General features: G+C 45.8%; 1 protein-coding gene across 2 annotated transcripts in view; it reads left to right on the top strand.

The window, feature by feature from the left end:
* The window catches only part of GPC1 (glypican 1), a 222,175-nt gene that overhangs the window by 103,445 nt on the left and 103,714 nt on the right, over positions 1-15,016 (top strand). For both annotated transcript variants that reach the window (XM_040613669.1, XM_040613668.1), the window contains exon 2: positions 12,931-13,089. In XM_040613669.1, coding sequence (XP_040469603.1) covers positions 12,981-13,089 — 109 coding nt within the window. In that variant the 5' untranslated portion in view covers positions 12,931-12,980. The remainder of the gene's footprint in view (positions 1-12,930; positions 13,090-15,016) is intronic.

Here is a 15,016-nt window from a genome sequence, read left to right as displayed (position 1 = left end):
GAACATGTTATGTCAGGTTAATAATGGTTGCAGTGGGAAAGCGTGATCCAGCCCTTTGAAACCAAGATCTTGCTAACATTCCTGTAAATGATTGAAAGTACATGAGTAATCTTACCGAGTTCATTTGCCTCTTAATTTCTAACCACTGCCTTGAAAAGCAGATTCAAGTACTGTGTCTAGGAATTCTGCTTTGTACTGTTTCTAAGACATGGCAGGAGTTCACATCCTCAGTGCAACACAGATACTGTGGTTGCTACAATTTGTAGCAGAGGTAAGTACATTCAGTCTGAAGGGGAGTTTTCTTTCATGGTTTTCACAAATCGTAGTGGTCAAGGAGATGGTGTATCTGCTTTCCTCCCAGTCAGAAGAGATGGTGTTGCTGTTCTAGTCCTCTGAAAGGTGCATTGGGTTTGCAGGGAGTTTGGTGTCAGCTGTCTGAGGGGAGGCCCATTAGAGCTGGGGTGGGGAGCTCCAAGGCAGGCATGAACATTGCAAGGTGTTAGAAGCTCAGAGGTGGCCCACTTCCCCATATGCCAACATCAAGGTCCAGGAATACAGGGTCTGAAGCATGGTGATGCTACGTGCTGGCATCTGTTTCACTAGAAAATCAAATTGCCTGCATAAACTAGTCAGATCTTTAAAAACCTGTCCACCAAAGATATGGGGATGACACTCAGACCACTCACAGTGATCCAGTTCCAAACTGAGGCTTGTAAATCTTCAGACTCACCGTTTTAGTGTTTTTTTCAAGCTGGGCAACTGTTCCACCACTCTGAGCTGGGACTGCACTTGAAGCAGGTACCTTCTGATGTATGCCGCTTGTGGCATGCAGTGACAACCAGGCATAGTGCCCAGAGACTGCTGTACCTTGCTAGCATGTGGTCCATATGTGTGAAAGTAAATCTCATTCATATCTGGGGATGCTGAATCTCTAGGATTGCTTCAGCCAGAGCTAGTTGGAAAAGAGCAAATGCATTCTTCTAATGTTCTTACAAAGGCAAACAGCAGTCTGTTCCTCTTAAGTAGTTGAAAATATTCTGAAAGGCTCTGTCTGGCACTGACTGGGATAAAATGTCCCATCACGATGTTTCTTCTGTCCCTTTCATATCCTCCTGCTTGCTCTTAGTGGTCGCAAGGATGCCTGTGTACGTGTTGAAACATGAGCCCCACTGGAAGAGTCAGGTAGGCAGGGAGGAAGCAGCCAGGCAAATATACGGCTTAAGGACGAGTCCAGCAGAAAGTAATCTCTTATAATCCCTGGAAAATGTTATTTCAAAGAAAGAAAGATGTAAAGAAATCTAACAGCTCTATCCCATGGAAAATAAACCCGTCTTTGGCACTTGGTGAATATGTAGGGTTTACTCTGAATGTGAAGGCCCCTTAATGCATAGCAATTAACACCATAGATCGTAATACTTATGAATACGTCCAAAGGAAAGTAGAGTTGTAATTGTTGTGGGAGTCGCAACTTCAATTTTTTAAGACTTCTATATTTGAAAATCCCCACTAAATTGGTGCTTTTGGTCCCATTAACCACACGGAGACATGCACAGAAACCAAACATCAAAGAGCACGTAGAAGTGTTTTCTGTTTCTTTTACAAGTACTGCTACAGCCTCAGAAGTAAGAGAGGAATTGAAGGGGGGTGGGGTGGGGGGTGGAATCTTTGAATGGTTAAAAAAAAAATAATCCTTGCTCTAAAATTTCTACTGCCAAATTTCATCACAGACTAATTTCTTGCAGCTGAGTTGCAAACCTCTATGAAAATAGGGGTTTACAGTGGAAACACTGACTAACTATAGCTATGCAGTCCCATGAATAATGATGCTCTAATTACGCCTTATGATTTACCAAGACCTGGTTTCTGTATAGCTCGTGAGCTTTTGCTGGTTGCTGGTTTGGGGAGCAAGGTCTATTTTTTCTTGACTGTGGTTTGCTTCCTTTTGTTCGTATTATGTTGGCACATACTTTTTGAAAAGCTTTTCTCTGAAGGGAGCTGGGCAGACAGCTATGATTAAGTATGAAATGATTGGGTGAGCTGTTTGTCAAAGTTATAAATAGGATACCACACAAACCCAACACTAATCTCGCTGAAAGACAGATACTGGCAACATTTCTTAGTCATCTGTTCCTGACGCTCAGGGGAGAACAGCTACACTTCCATTAAGTTTTCAAACAGAAGTTGCTTAAAATAAATTCCTCTGGTAAAATTTTGGGCATACGCACTGTGAACCATGCTGAGATCTAGCAAAGCATTGGAATTTTACATGTTCATCCCAGTTTAAACCTGGTCCTCTGGGTCACCTCTCTGTGCAGGGGTCAAAGGTGAGGGTTTGACTCTTGTGGAAGCAGAAATCTGTTCATGGAATGGTTGTGGCAGGACCAGGCTGATGCCCTCATCTCCTTATACCCCTGGATTAATTTTAGGGGTGGAAGAGGAGCTCTTTATGGATATCCATTGCATCTTTGGGTTTACAGGCAGTTTTCTGTAACCTGCTTTTGGAAGATCAGATGGAAACATAAAAAAGAAGCGATGGCACAGGCTTCACCTACATGCTTCTGCAACCAGAAGTGAAAGGCAGCATATTGAGTTCCTTCTGCTGCAGATTTCTTGCACACAGTGGCCAGAGGCTTCTGCAGACTCCAGCCTTGACGCTGGTACTCGTCTGTCCAAGTTCTGCTTCAGCTGCATCAGTTTTGTCAAACTGGAAGTCTGCAATTTTGTCTTCCCACAAGATGACCCCGTACTTGCCGTTTCCTTTCATTGTGACTCAAATTGTAGGAAAGGGCTCCACAGTTGTTCAGCGCTTTTGCTATGAACAAATAAAGCTGAAGAAGTACCAAGTATTTCTGGGGCTGACAAGAGCTTCAAGTTGCAAAGTGAAAAAGCCCACAGCAATCAGAACTTGCCCCTCCAATCCTGCACCTTCCCACATCCCTGCCAACACATACAGCAAAGAGTTTTGGAGAAGATATAAGCATTCCTAATGTATGGCACAAGCCAACAACTCTGCGTAGGTAAAGTCTCTAAGTTTTTACAACGATCTAGAAAAAGATGATCCTGAATTTTTGGGGTGCAGACAATTCGTTACATGCATCTTCTTACTTTTAATTTTGAAAAGTATACACATATTTATGGAATTCAAGATTAATGAGTGTCATTAAACCTAATTTCTTAAATTTTTAGGCATAGGCATTTTGGTTTTGCAAACTCTCAGAATCAGGTTCAGATCTAAGACCTTAGTTTGTTTAATAACTGTTTAAAGACAAGTTTTTTTGCAAACTCAGGAGTCGTTTTCATTCTTACCAGCAGACAGACTGATTGAGGTTTTTTAATTTGTTTGTTTTCCCTTGGGAGATTTTTGTTGCTAGAAGGCAAGATCCTTCTTGGGCTCAGACACCCTCCTGTAGGAAGGGAATGGGCTGCCCCCAGAGTCCCCGATGCTACCAGCAGTGTCTGTAGCTGTGCTCAGCAGGAGGAAGCAGCATGTGGTCCTCATTTGGGCAAGCTACCAGCCAGGAGTGTAGCTCATCACAGTGGGCAGCCATGCCAGCCCACTTGTGCATCGTGCCCAACCTCCTCCTCTGGTGTGGTACATCCTGCTCAGCACAGCATCCTGCAAAGGTGGCAGAGGGGTAAGAAAAAGGGGGTGCCTTGCAGGAACCTGGTGTTGAGCATGTGTCTGAAACCCAGAAAGATGCTTTTCATGATTTTCACACCAACATCTACTGCTTGAGCAGCTTTGCTGGGCTTAGAAGGACATGTTCTCTGAATGTTGACTCCTCTGGGAGAGGTTAATCCAGGTTTGTTCTTTGCACTGAAATGACTGGGACTAGCCACAAGCACTCCCCATTCTTGAGCAACAATCTTACAAGCTTTCTGAAGCTCCTTAGTGTCTTTACCCCAAAATAACCCAAAGTGAAGTGTCACCATTTTCCTTGTAGGGCTTCAGCAGGGGGCTGGAAAAGCCTGTTGTTTTTGACCAAACTCTTCCTCAGGTTTCTGTCATGGATCATATGAATTATTGCCCCATAGCTTTTTTTTTTTTTTTTTCCTTCTTAATGGAGAATAAACCAAAAACCTTCACCTCTTAAACCTCTTAGTGGGAACCACATCTTTAATCCTCAATTTACTACTGAGATTCCTTTTCCAGTCTGATCCTTCTGGCAGCAAGCTGCTAGTCCATGGGGAAGAGCTGACAGTTTCTCCAGTAGATGTTTTTCTGAGAAGAAATTGGAAAAAGGGATCCTGCTTAATGAATTGCTTTGCCTCTTATGTAATAACATATTTATGTTGTTATGAAGCCTCCAGTGAAGCTGCATCTGATAAGAGTGATAGGTTTCCAGTTTGATCTTATTTTAGATTGCAGCAAACTGAGGATAAAAAGACTCTTTGTTCCAAGAAGAAGGAAAAAAATAAAAGAACCAAAACATCTGGTGAGAAGCTGATGTGCTCAGGACAACTCTGAAAGAGGTTGATAGTGATGGATTACAACACACAACTTCAATACGTCCCCACAAGTGTTATGTGAAGAGACAAGATAATTCTTCCCTTGTCTAAGATTCTTTTTTTTAAGAGTTTTCTGTTTTTCAGAGAAGGGGAGAGGAAAGAGTGTAACAGTGAACTCCCTGTGTGTTTCTCCATAATCCTTGCGACTGGTCTAGTCTGAACTGAGGGCTTCTTTCAAGATTGATTTATTTGGAGAGTGCTAATTGTAGACCATGTCCCAGCTCCCCTTTGAAGCCTTTCATAATGGATTATCTCCTTTCCTGGGGCACAGACCTGCTCAGGAGCTTCCCAACAGTGGGTCCAGTGCCCAGAAGAGCATCTGAGGAGTGTTGGGGTTTGGTGTGTTCAGTCAGTTCTGCTAGATAGAGGTCCCTCATTACTTGTGGAATGTGTGGATTTGGCTCTCATTCTTCAATTCCTCTCTCAAACCGCTGAAAAAAATATTTTCTGCTGCAAATTATAAAGTGTTTCCTACTTTGTCTTTAAACACAGGCTTGGATCATTGCACCCTGTGCTGATTCCTGCTGCATGTGCACATCTCGGAGGCAGAGGCAGTCAGGCCCACGTAGCTATGGGCAGATCCAGGTCCTGAGTGAGAAACGGGGGGAGCAGAGTGGTGGGAAGGGGTATTTCCATTTCATTCAGAAAGACACTCCCAAAATGGAAAGGAGCAATGCATGGGTGAAGTGCTTTCATGCAGATGTTTTCAGTTAGAATCAGGTCTGTTGTCAGCATTTGTGACATTTTCTCTGTCCCCTTCCTTTGGGCAGTTTGCCACTGTAACATACATAGATGACATCCGGATTTTCAGACTGTCATTTCTTAAGGCATCTACTCTGAACTCAGTATTTTTCCAGGACATAGACATGACTCTTTCTCCTCTTTAAATTAACTTTTTTTTTTAACCATGTTTGCCTGCTTTATAAATTCCTCTGACATCAGGGTCTAGGATTAAACAAATTGATACCACCCTTGCAGCGTGTGAGCGTGACACTGAGTTGACAGCCTAAGGAGCCCAAAGTATTTCAACACATCAACAAAGCAAATACAGAGGAAATTCCCGTTCAGCCTCCCCTGCACCCTCCCACCCAGCTCCCTGGGAGCCGGGCTCCCAACTTGAATGGCCTGTGTCAGTAGGAAACGCAGCAGTCCCGAAGCCCTCCTACCCATCTGTGCTGTTCTGCTCTGAGGATGCCAGTTGTGATATTTCTCAGAAATACCTGTATCTGTCCCTGTGTCAGGGTTTCACCGTAATGCAATAACAGAACCCTGCTAACCTGGTAGGGAGCCAGCTCCACACAGTAGCCAGATTAAGTTGTCTTATTTGGTTAACAGTGTTTTGATAGTTTATTAAATCCCGGTTGAGTAGAAAGGTAAAGGCGTGGAAAAAGAAAATCTTATGGATTATCTGCTCTAGGTTGTTCACTTCTGTTGGTATAATCCTGGTTTGAATGATAAACTGTGAGAACAAGCATTTAATGTTTTGCTATTGTCTCATCTTAAACACGTGCATTGCTTTAAGAGAATAAGCATATTCTCTAGCTATTTTCTCTGGTTTGCTGTTTTTATCACTGATGTGGAACGTAGTGCTTGTTTTCTTTATCTGGAACGAAAACAGTTCATCCCAGATAGCACAAGCTATTTGATCAGCAGTCAGATGGTAAGGCATTACAAAAGCTGCTGACATGGGACAAATTCAGACCTGTGGCGTGCAGCTTGAAAAGACTTCATGCCCTTGTTATCAGTCCCTTGAGATACCCAGCTACTCCCTCAGCAGCAGCAAAGAGAAATAGGAGCTGGTTGTGCTAGAACCCAATCCCTCTCGCCTTACTGAGTCTGGGAGGCAGCACTGATGTGCATGGGGAGGCTGCTGTGGATGCAGCAGGTGAGATGGCATCTGCCTCTTCCTCACAGTCCTCTGTGTGTGAACTGTGGCACTGCAGTGACCTTGGGCTGGGTTAACCTGGGTCCTGCCACGTAGCACGTGCTGATGTCATTGGGGGGTTCCAGCAGGGTGCTGGTAAAGCAGACAGTTTATCTCTGGCTCTCCCCTCCCCCTCATTGCATTAGCTCCCAGTCTGGCTCATCCAAGGTGCCCACCGAGTCAGTGGTGGGGCCGGTTCCCAGCTACACCCTGCCACCTCTACTTATCCTGAGGTGCTCCTTGGTGTGAAAGTGCAGGAAAATCATGACTTCACGTGAGCACAGCCCTTCCTCATGACCATATCCTGCCCTGATTTCTCTTGGCCAGCCTACAGCCCTGCCTCACCATGCATATCCTCAGCCGGTGGTATCGCTGAGACCAGGGAGGACATGTCCCAGTGCATTTTGATCGAAGTGTGAAGCCTTGCCATACTAATACTTAATATTCAGGCCTGCTGTGACATTATGTGCAAAACGAAGCCAAAGACAATTCTCTTAGTACATTATCAGAAAATAGAAGATACCATGTTTTGCCAGCAGCTGACTGCAAAGCAAAGAAATGGGCTGCACAGCTCTTAGCTAACACCTGCCTTTGCGATATGGGAAAATTCCTGATACACAGCCTCCTTAATAGAGCAGTCTGGTAGCCAGTTCAGTTTTATGTTAGTAACTACTATGAGAGACCAGCTGTGCATCCGGACACCTTACACAAATTTTATGGGGCGTAGGTGTCTGGAAATGGCTTATCGGCTGATGTTTCTCAGTGCATCTAGAATGAAAAGGGCATGAAGAGCTCTTCCTAGGGCGGTCTGCCAGGACTGTCTCCTAGTCCGAACGTTTTTTGGGTACCCCCATTCCCTCTAGGAGTTATCTGTGACAAGACTGTTTCAAGATAGCATCAGGGTACTAGTGCTAGAGGGCATGCTGTCAGTTACTTATCAGCATGTGCTAAATCATGTTCTCTTTAAAGTGATGTATTTCAAGAGAGATGGGGACAGGAACACCTGAAGCAGGAAAAGCTGGGAGGCATAAGGAAGGGGATTTACTTTCATTGCACTACCTCTTTGCAAGGTATTTTTAACATCTGTACCACCTCCAGGCTCGTTTTGTATCCGCTGCAGACACTCTGACATGGAAAAAAAAAAACAAACAAACCAAACACCACGCAACAGAAGGGAGAACAAAAAAGAAATCAAAAACTTGTGGTCTGAATTCCACTGTTTGGCCATCAGTTCCTGACTGTGTTGCTCATTACCCTGGATGGGGTTTAGGTATGAAGAAGGAGAGGCCAACAGGTGATTGTGCTTGCCAGGGGCAGGAGGAGAGGGCTGGAGCTCCTCAGCTGCTGGGTGCTCTCATGTTTACTGGCTGTACCTGGCCAGGGGCTGCATCCTGGTGTCCCTGCCGTGCCTGGCAGGGGGGTCTCAGCCGCGTGGGACTTCAGCAAGCCTGATTGCCTGAGGCATATCCACCCAGAAACCCCCAAGGAGGGGGTTTGGGCTGTAGGTGTCCTGGCATGGGGGACTGGATTGAGGCAACCAGAGGTCAGTTTTGATCTAGGAGTGTGAAAAGAGGTTTTGGAGCAGTTTGGAAAGCGAGTGGGAGGAGGGCTACAAATATGAGGGAAGAATCATGACAGATTTATCACAGCCTGAAGTAAATTAACCTCTGGGAGGAATGATTTTGTAATAATTTGCATTTAGATACTCTGACACATCCGAATAACCCCAAACCTTCTGCAAACATTGTAATGAATTCAATCTCCAACATCCTGTGAGAGAAATAGAAATAGTGCTATTTACATGGTTAAAGGAGCCAAGGACTCATCTCTCAGTATTGCATTTTACACCCCTGGGACTGCCCTTCTCTCTTGGTTCCATGCCTATGGAGCCTCATGGTGGGGTGAAACACAGCAGCAGTGAACAGCTAGAGAGCTTTTCCGACTTCAGCCAGCTGAGATCGTGCAGCCCCAGTGCGTTACGCCACACGCCGTGGCTGCAGCAGCTCCCGGCACAGCCCGTGGCCGGCAGGCCGGTGGCCAAGGGGAGCCTGCGTGGGCCAGGGCAGTGGTGCTGGGAGCACGCGGGGGAAGAAGTGGGGAGCTGAGCCCCGTCTCAGCTTGTGTTGGTGGTGGCTGAGAGCAGGGGTATTCCTCCTGTGAGGACCCTGCTGCAAAGCAGCCCAGCCGGCTCCACCCCTGACAAGGAAGTTGTCAAGTGATTTCATGTTCAGCACTCTCAAAGGCAGTAATGAATCTGATAGCCAAAATGATCTGTTAACCCAGCCAGCTGAGAGGGTATTTGAAGGACAATTCAAGCCTGTAGCCAGGCAGTGTGATATTTTCTTGTCATCAGCCTCCTGCCTGTTCCTTTCCACTCCAGGGCAGTTAATCATAAATGAGATATTTGTTCGATGCTGTTTTCATGCATGCTCTGCCCTGTCTTCATTTCCAGGAGACTGTGAAATAGGTGGGTTACATCCCACCACGCCTTCGGCAGCCTTTGCAGGAGAGGTGGCTCTTCAAGGGAGACTCAGATGGAACTACATATTTTGGCTGCTGGAGGCTTGGGCAAGCCAATAGTTTTCTGAAGGGAAGCCAAGGATCCCAAAGTGCATCCTGTCTTTCTTACAAGTGTGTCTTAAATCCAGAGCGCTTAGGGCAGCGTGGAGCTGGTACTAGCTGAGCCATTGAGTGCACCCCGGGCACCTCCGTGCTCCACTACCAGCCACGCTCAGCGGGGGGGTCGCAAGTCAAGGGCTCAGGGAAGATGGCTGGGTTTCACTTACAGACTCACATGGAGCAGTGTAATTCTCTCTGGGCCTGATGGAGTTGGCCTGAGTCACTGAAAGTGTATTTGTTATCTTCAGGGAGGTTTGGAACGGACCTCTGCTTGCTGCCAGTTTAGCTTCTGCCATGCTCATGTGCTTTCTATAAAGCTCTTCCAGGCACCAGGAGCATGTGCTCTGGAGCAAGCAGTTAGCATCATGTCAGCTGTATACGAGGGGAAATTTCTCTGACGCAGCAGTGGAGAGGAGAACGCGCAGGGTATCTTGCAGATTTACTCCTCATAAAACACCTCCAGCTCTCCGGAGGTATCTGCAGATAATCTCCTACCAAGGGAACCCAGAGATATTTATAGTGTAGCTTCAGTGGTGACGGCAAGTTAGCAAACAAATGAACTTTGAAATACAAGGAGAGCAAAAATACAGTCGAGAGTGCGTTTATTTTGGAGTCAATAAAAAATGGTTAAATAATAATAGTATAATGTTTCCAGGGTGGGTCAGGTTAAAAAGCAAAGCAAAGTATTTTTATAGTGCTGTAAGACTGTTTTGTGTGCACTGAGTTTGAATTACAAAGACAAATGGTAAAAACTTTGCTCCCCACTGAGATAAAGTGCTGCGGTGCTGAGTACCCGTACAAATGCCTGCAGTAACCGAAGATAAATGTTGCTTCAAAAGGGATTGAAACTGCTGTGAGTTCAGGCTTTAAATTCTATATGCAATTCACAAAGTTGTGTAAAATGAAGCCATTTTAGCTACAGGTGTAACTTTTCGCTGGCTTTCTGTCTGTTCCCCCCGACGCGGTGGTGCGGGCTGGCCGGCGGCTGCTGGAAGCTGTGCTCCATGGCAAGGCGTTGGACCCCTGCCATCCTGCTGAAACACGCGCCCTGCTCCGCCCAGGGCGGGAGAGGAGAGGTGTTTGTCCAGTCACGTCACGTTTTAATTAGCAGGCCTCACGCTTCTACCACCCCTCGTCGTTCCTCAGGGAGCTGGGGTGCATTGTGGGGCTCTTCCTCCACGTCCTCTTCCTCACTGTGGGCAGGCCGCCTTCTTCCCCAGAGGCGATCCCCACACGTTCCCCTTTTTGTTCCTAAAGCCTGTTTGGGGAACCAGCAGCTTTGGTGAACTTGTAGGTGTCTCCTGGTTAAATAATAATAGTGAACGTTTCCCAGGTGGGTAGCCCTGGCAGCCGCGTTTGCTCTCCCGGTTCCAGGCAGGGCTGCGGCCTGGCCGTGCCGGAGGGGTTAGCGGAGCATGGCGCGGTCAGGCCGGCTCACTGCCGGCAGGCCAGGAGCTGCGGGTTCCCAGGTGGCGGCTTCCCGCTGCTTTACCTTGGTGTACCAACATGGGGGGTTGGTAAGGGGGTGCCCGAGGCCTAGGCTGAACCTGCGAGCACCGGTGGGGAATGGAGTGGTGGCGGGAGCGCTCGTGCTTTTGGGTGCCTTGGGGGCCAAGGGGTCACGCAACCAGGGCCTTGTCTGCAAAATGTGTCAGCAACTGAGACATGGTGGTAAAGGCAGTCTTAGGGAGCCATTGGGATCCTTTGGGATCCATTTCCTTGTTGATAGGCCTTTCGGAGAGGTCCTGGGGGCACTGAGAGCAGCATGGAAGGGTGCACGCCGCAGTAAAACAGCTGCCAGCGAACGACTGATCCTTGCCAGAAACCCCCTGGCAGCAGAAATCAGGTGGGAGAGGCCAGATGAGAAGAAAGTTTTTAGTTTGCCACCACAGGAAACAAAGCTGTGTCTTGTCAAAAAGTCACCACTCCTTTTTTCTGCCTCTCGGTCACACATCAGCCATCCTCACTGTGAGTTTCTTGTACAAATGCAGCTTTACAGAAGGGATCTCAGGGAATGAATTGCAATGATCTCGTTTGTGAAGGAAGGAGAGGCCTAAGTCGATGATGAACGTGTAGGTGTCCCCTTGCTGGGGCAGCCCCGCTTGCAGGCACTGCACCTTACACTGTGTTTTGCGTGGCAAGCATTAAGCCACGTGATGCAAGTATTCAACTCTTAGTTTTTTATATTGAAGCAAGTTGCTACTTTCCCCATTGCTCTTGACGGTGTGTCACAGTGGTGCCTGGGTGCTCGTGGGGACTGGGAGGGGGGTCCCTTGGGAGACGGGACCCTGATGCTCCTCTCAGCTGGGAGCACGACAGGAGCCTGATGCTGGGAGTTATGCTGGTGGGCAGCAATTCCCATTACATAGGCAGGAAGGCTGCCCTGTCCATGGAAATGAACGTGATAACCTGTTTTCCAAGGGCAAGCTCACGCCAGCGCCCTGCAGAGGTTGCTCCAGAGCCATCTGTGAGCACGGACCTGAGGGCCAGCAAAATGCAAACTCATCCTGAACATCTTCTGCCTAAAGTACATCAGCTACAGAGCACTCCTGTCAAAATTGCTCTTAGTCAGGCTACTAATGGCATGGCATTCACAAGGGAAGGACACATGCCCAGTTTCAAAGACCCTTTACCCGGAGGCACCCATTTGCTAAGGGCTCTACGCTGGAAATAGTTTCCCATTAAAGTCCTGAGCTCTGGAGGACTGTGCAGGTTCAAGATTTGAAGCTGTCGAGACTCACAAGATAAAACATGATTGTAAATGTATGTTTCAGCTCAGCTATGACGTTAAGACAGCAGTCCTGTAAAACTGCCAGCAAAATCATTGGCAATCCCAATCAAATTATCTTAAGCACAGTAACTTCTTTGTAATTGGTTTATCTCTGTGCGTGCTTGGAACCAAGGGCGGGGGGGGGGGGTGTGTTATTCTTTAAAAAAATACCCCTGATGTTTGATTTCATCCAAATGAATTCTTATTGCTGGGTAAGGAGAAACGTAGGGTGTGTTTGCAGGTGGATGTGTCTTTCTTTGTAAGGACTCATAAGAACTTAAGCAATTATTTTTAAAATGTTGCTGACTCTGCCTGTGCAAACACTTGCTTCTCCACAATAAAGAGATGTGCAGAGGGCAGGAGGAGCTCTGATACTGAAGAATTTTTCAATCTGACTGCCGAGTCCTCTTACCTTTCCTGTCCTTCCCTATAGCCAAGGGTATATTCCATCAGTAATTGTCATAGCAACCCCTTTTTTGGGTGGTCTTGTCTCTTTCTGAGAGAGAAATTTTTCATTGAAAAAATAGTGAATGAGCAGATTTCAAAATCTGTGGAGGGTAATTAGTCACCCAAACTGACATTCAGCACATCCCTGTCTTTTGAAAACTTCTCACTAATCTCACCTCTCTGGTTAAGGAAATGCCTTCTCAGGATGGAGTGGGGGGATAGTTTGGGAGGTCAGGGAAAATGTTGGAGTTGGTTTTTTTCTTGACAAAGTAGTTTCAAACAGTTGTACTAATATACATGTTAAGTATAGTGAGGATGACTAGTATGTCATTGAATAAGAGACTTCCATGTCTTCTGGGATTCTGGGCAGAGCTGGATTGTAGGGCAGACTTTGAGCAGGAAGCGCTTGTATTTCCCTTCTCCTTGCCCCATGGACAAATTTTGTGTCCTTGGCTCAGAGTCAGCAGTGAGAAAATTTGTACTTGCGTTCATACCAACCACTATAATAATGCAGGATAAGTCCAGTTAGGAGGTAAACACATAAAGCCTGATGCAGATCTAGGTAAATAGGGAGCTGCAATGTTTTTATGCTGAGGTTGTCTGGGTTGAAATCCTTCCTTTTCCAGACCTGGCCATTCAAGTACATTTTCTCTCATTTTAGGGGAGCACCTGCGAATCTGCCCACAAGGCTATACTTGCTGCACCAGCGAGATGGAGGAGAACTTTGCAAACAAAAGCCGAAGTGAATTTGAAGCCATGATGAAAGAAGCCGGTCGTTCTGTGCAGACAACCCTAACAGCGCAGCACAGAAGTTTTGACGGTAAGTAAATCCTGCTCAGTTCCCCCTTGCTCAGGATATAGTCACTGCTTAACTTTCCAAGCACTGATCAAGCCAGGCATTTGTGTTCAATGCCTTCCTCTGCACCTTGCTCAGTAGTTTACGTGAAGTGTCGACCTTCAACAGAAATTATACCTCTGGCAGTGTTTTTGCAAGACCAAGTCATTTTGAGAACTCATTTCAGTGAAGCCATTGAAGGAGGCTGGCAGGCACTCCTACCAACAAATTGTGTACCTTGGCACTGACACAGCTTTTACGAGCATGGCGTAATCGGGTCTTACCACAGCAGCATAACATTTGAGGTAGTGATATAAAACTTGGCACTGTGCCTTGAGCTCTAAGTTGAACAATATGGTAAAGGTGACTGGATAGCCCTCACTAGATTGGGAGGGTTTAAGGAAGCATAGATTTTTTTCTGCCCTTTTCATATACATTGCAAATGTAAAGGAGGTTAGTTCACACAAGATGCTTATAACTTTGAGCTTCATACAAACATCAGAAAATGTTACACGGCAGTGAAGGTTTTAGAGACTGTGGTGCATGAGATGTTGTGGACAACCAAACTCTCCAAAGTACAGTATCTCTCCTAATGCGCTAAGCAAAGGCTGAGGATGGCTGTCTTCTATTTCCCTGAAGAATCCATTTGCAGTGCACAGTAAACCTGAAGGTCTGAAGGCCACTGGAAATAAATGGTTTATTGGCAAAATTGAGATGACCTATGATTCAGAAACTGTATCCATTATCAGATTTTGAAGAAGGTCAGACATTTAGAATGACGGTCCTCCTAACTTTATCAACAGTCGTCATATGTATTTATCGTGAAAAGAATAGGAGTTGGGGAAAGAAGCTATAATAGCTGGAAAGGTGGAACTGGAAATTTCAAGCAGTAAATAATAGATCTAAAGAAATAAGCCTGACCTTCAGGGAGCTGATAACCAAGATTAAGTGCTTTTACACTAAATAGAAAGAAAAGGCAGTGCATCTCTGCAAAATGCATTGTAACTGTGTGGCCAAGGTTGACCACAGCAAAGGCATTTCTTTAAAACCTCAAAATTAATTGATTTTCACCTGCCTTAAGAAGTGATAACAAGGATTTTCAAAAGAGCCTTACAATGCTGGTTGCTTGGACTGATGTCTGAATGGGACCTGACGCAGCAGCCACTGAGTGCGCTTGCTGACCTGTGAAATCCAGCCCTTCGCAGGGGTTAATGCAGATCATCCGCCGGCCTTGGTACCCCCTCCCTCCACTGCCTGTTGCAGCATTGGCTGGTATATCTGCTCTTTGCTTTTGCCACAGATACTCAAAAGAACATAGTTCTACATCTGTCATGTAAGAGAGTGCAAAATTTGATGGTAGCTTTGAGGATTAAATTGACGAGCAGAAATTGCCTAGTGAAGAACGATTTAGTATGCGTGTGATGTTTTGGTAGATTAATAATAACAGCAATAAGAATAATAGTAAGCAAAACCATGAAAGGGGGATGCTTGTCTTGAGATGCCAATTAGAGCTGTAAGGGCTTTCCATTTTTGTTTTTGTTCCCCAGCATTTTACAAAAATAGAGCTTTATTTCTGTGGTGCGTGCCCAAGTTTCCTTTAAGCTTCAAACAAAGTAAGTGTTCAATAAGCCAAGTATTACTTTACAGACCATAATGCACAGATCATTGGTGTTTTGCAGTGGGAATAACCTCACTTGAGCCCACAAGGCCAGGAAGATGTCTTCTGCTCCCATTATACCCTTTTAGTTTGCTTAACTACTCTTGCAATCAATGTATAGTTTATAATTTATGCAAGACATTTTAAAAAAATTATCATATTGTGTCTGAGTTTCAAGCATGACTTTACCTATAAGCAGTAGGGTTGGGTTTTTTTCCTTAGTTAATGCATAGATGGTTTAAAATTTGAGGGAGT

The sequence above is a fragment of the Falco naumanni genome, chromosome 13 (genome assembly GCF_017639655.2).
Source record: "Falco naumanni isolate bFalNau1 chromosome 13, bFalNau1.pat, whole genome shotgun sequence".
NCBI classification, from domain to species: Eukaryota; Metazoa; Chordata; class Aves; order Falconiformes; family Falconidae; genus Falco; species Falco naumanni.
This window is presented reverse-complemented; position numbering and strand designations above follow the sequence as displayed.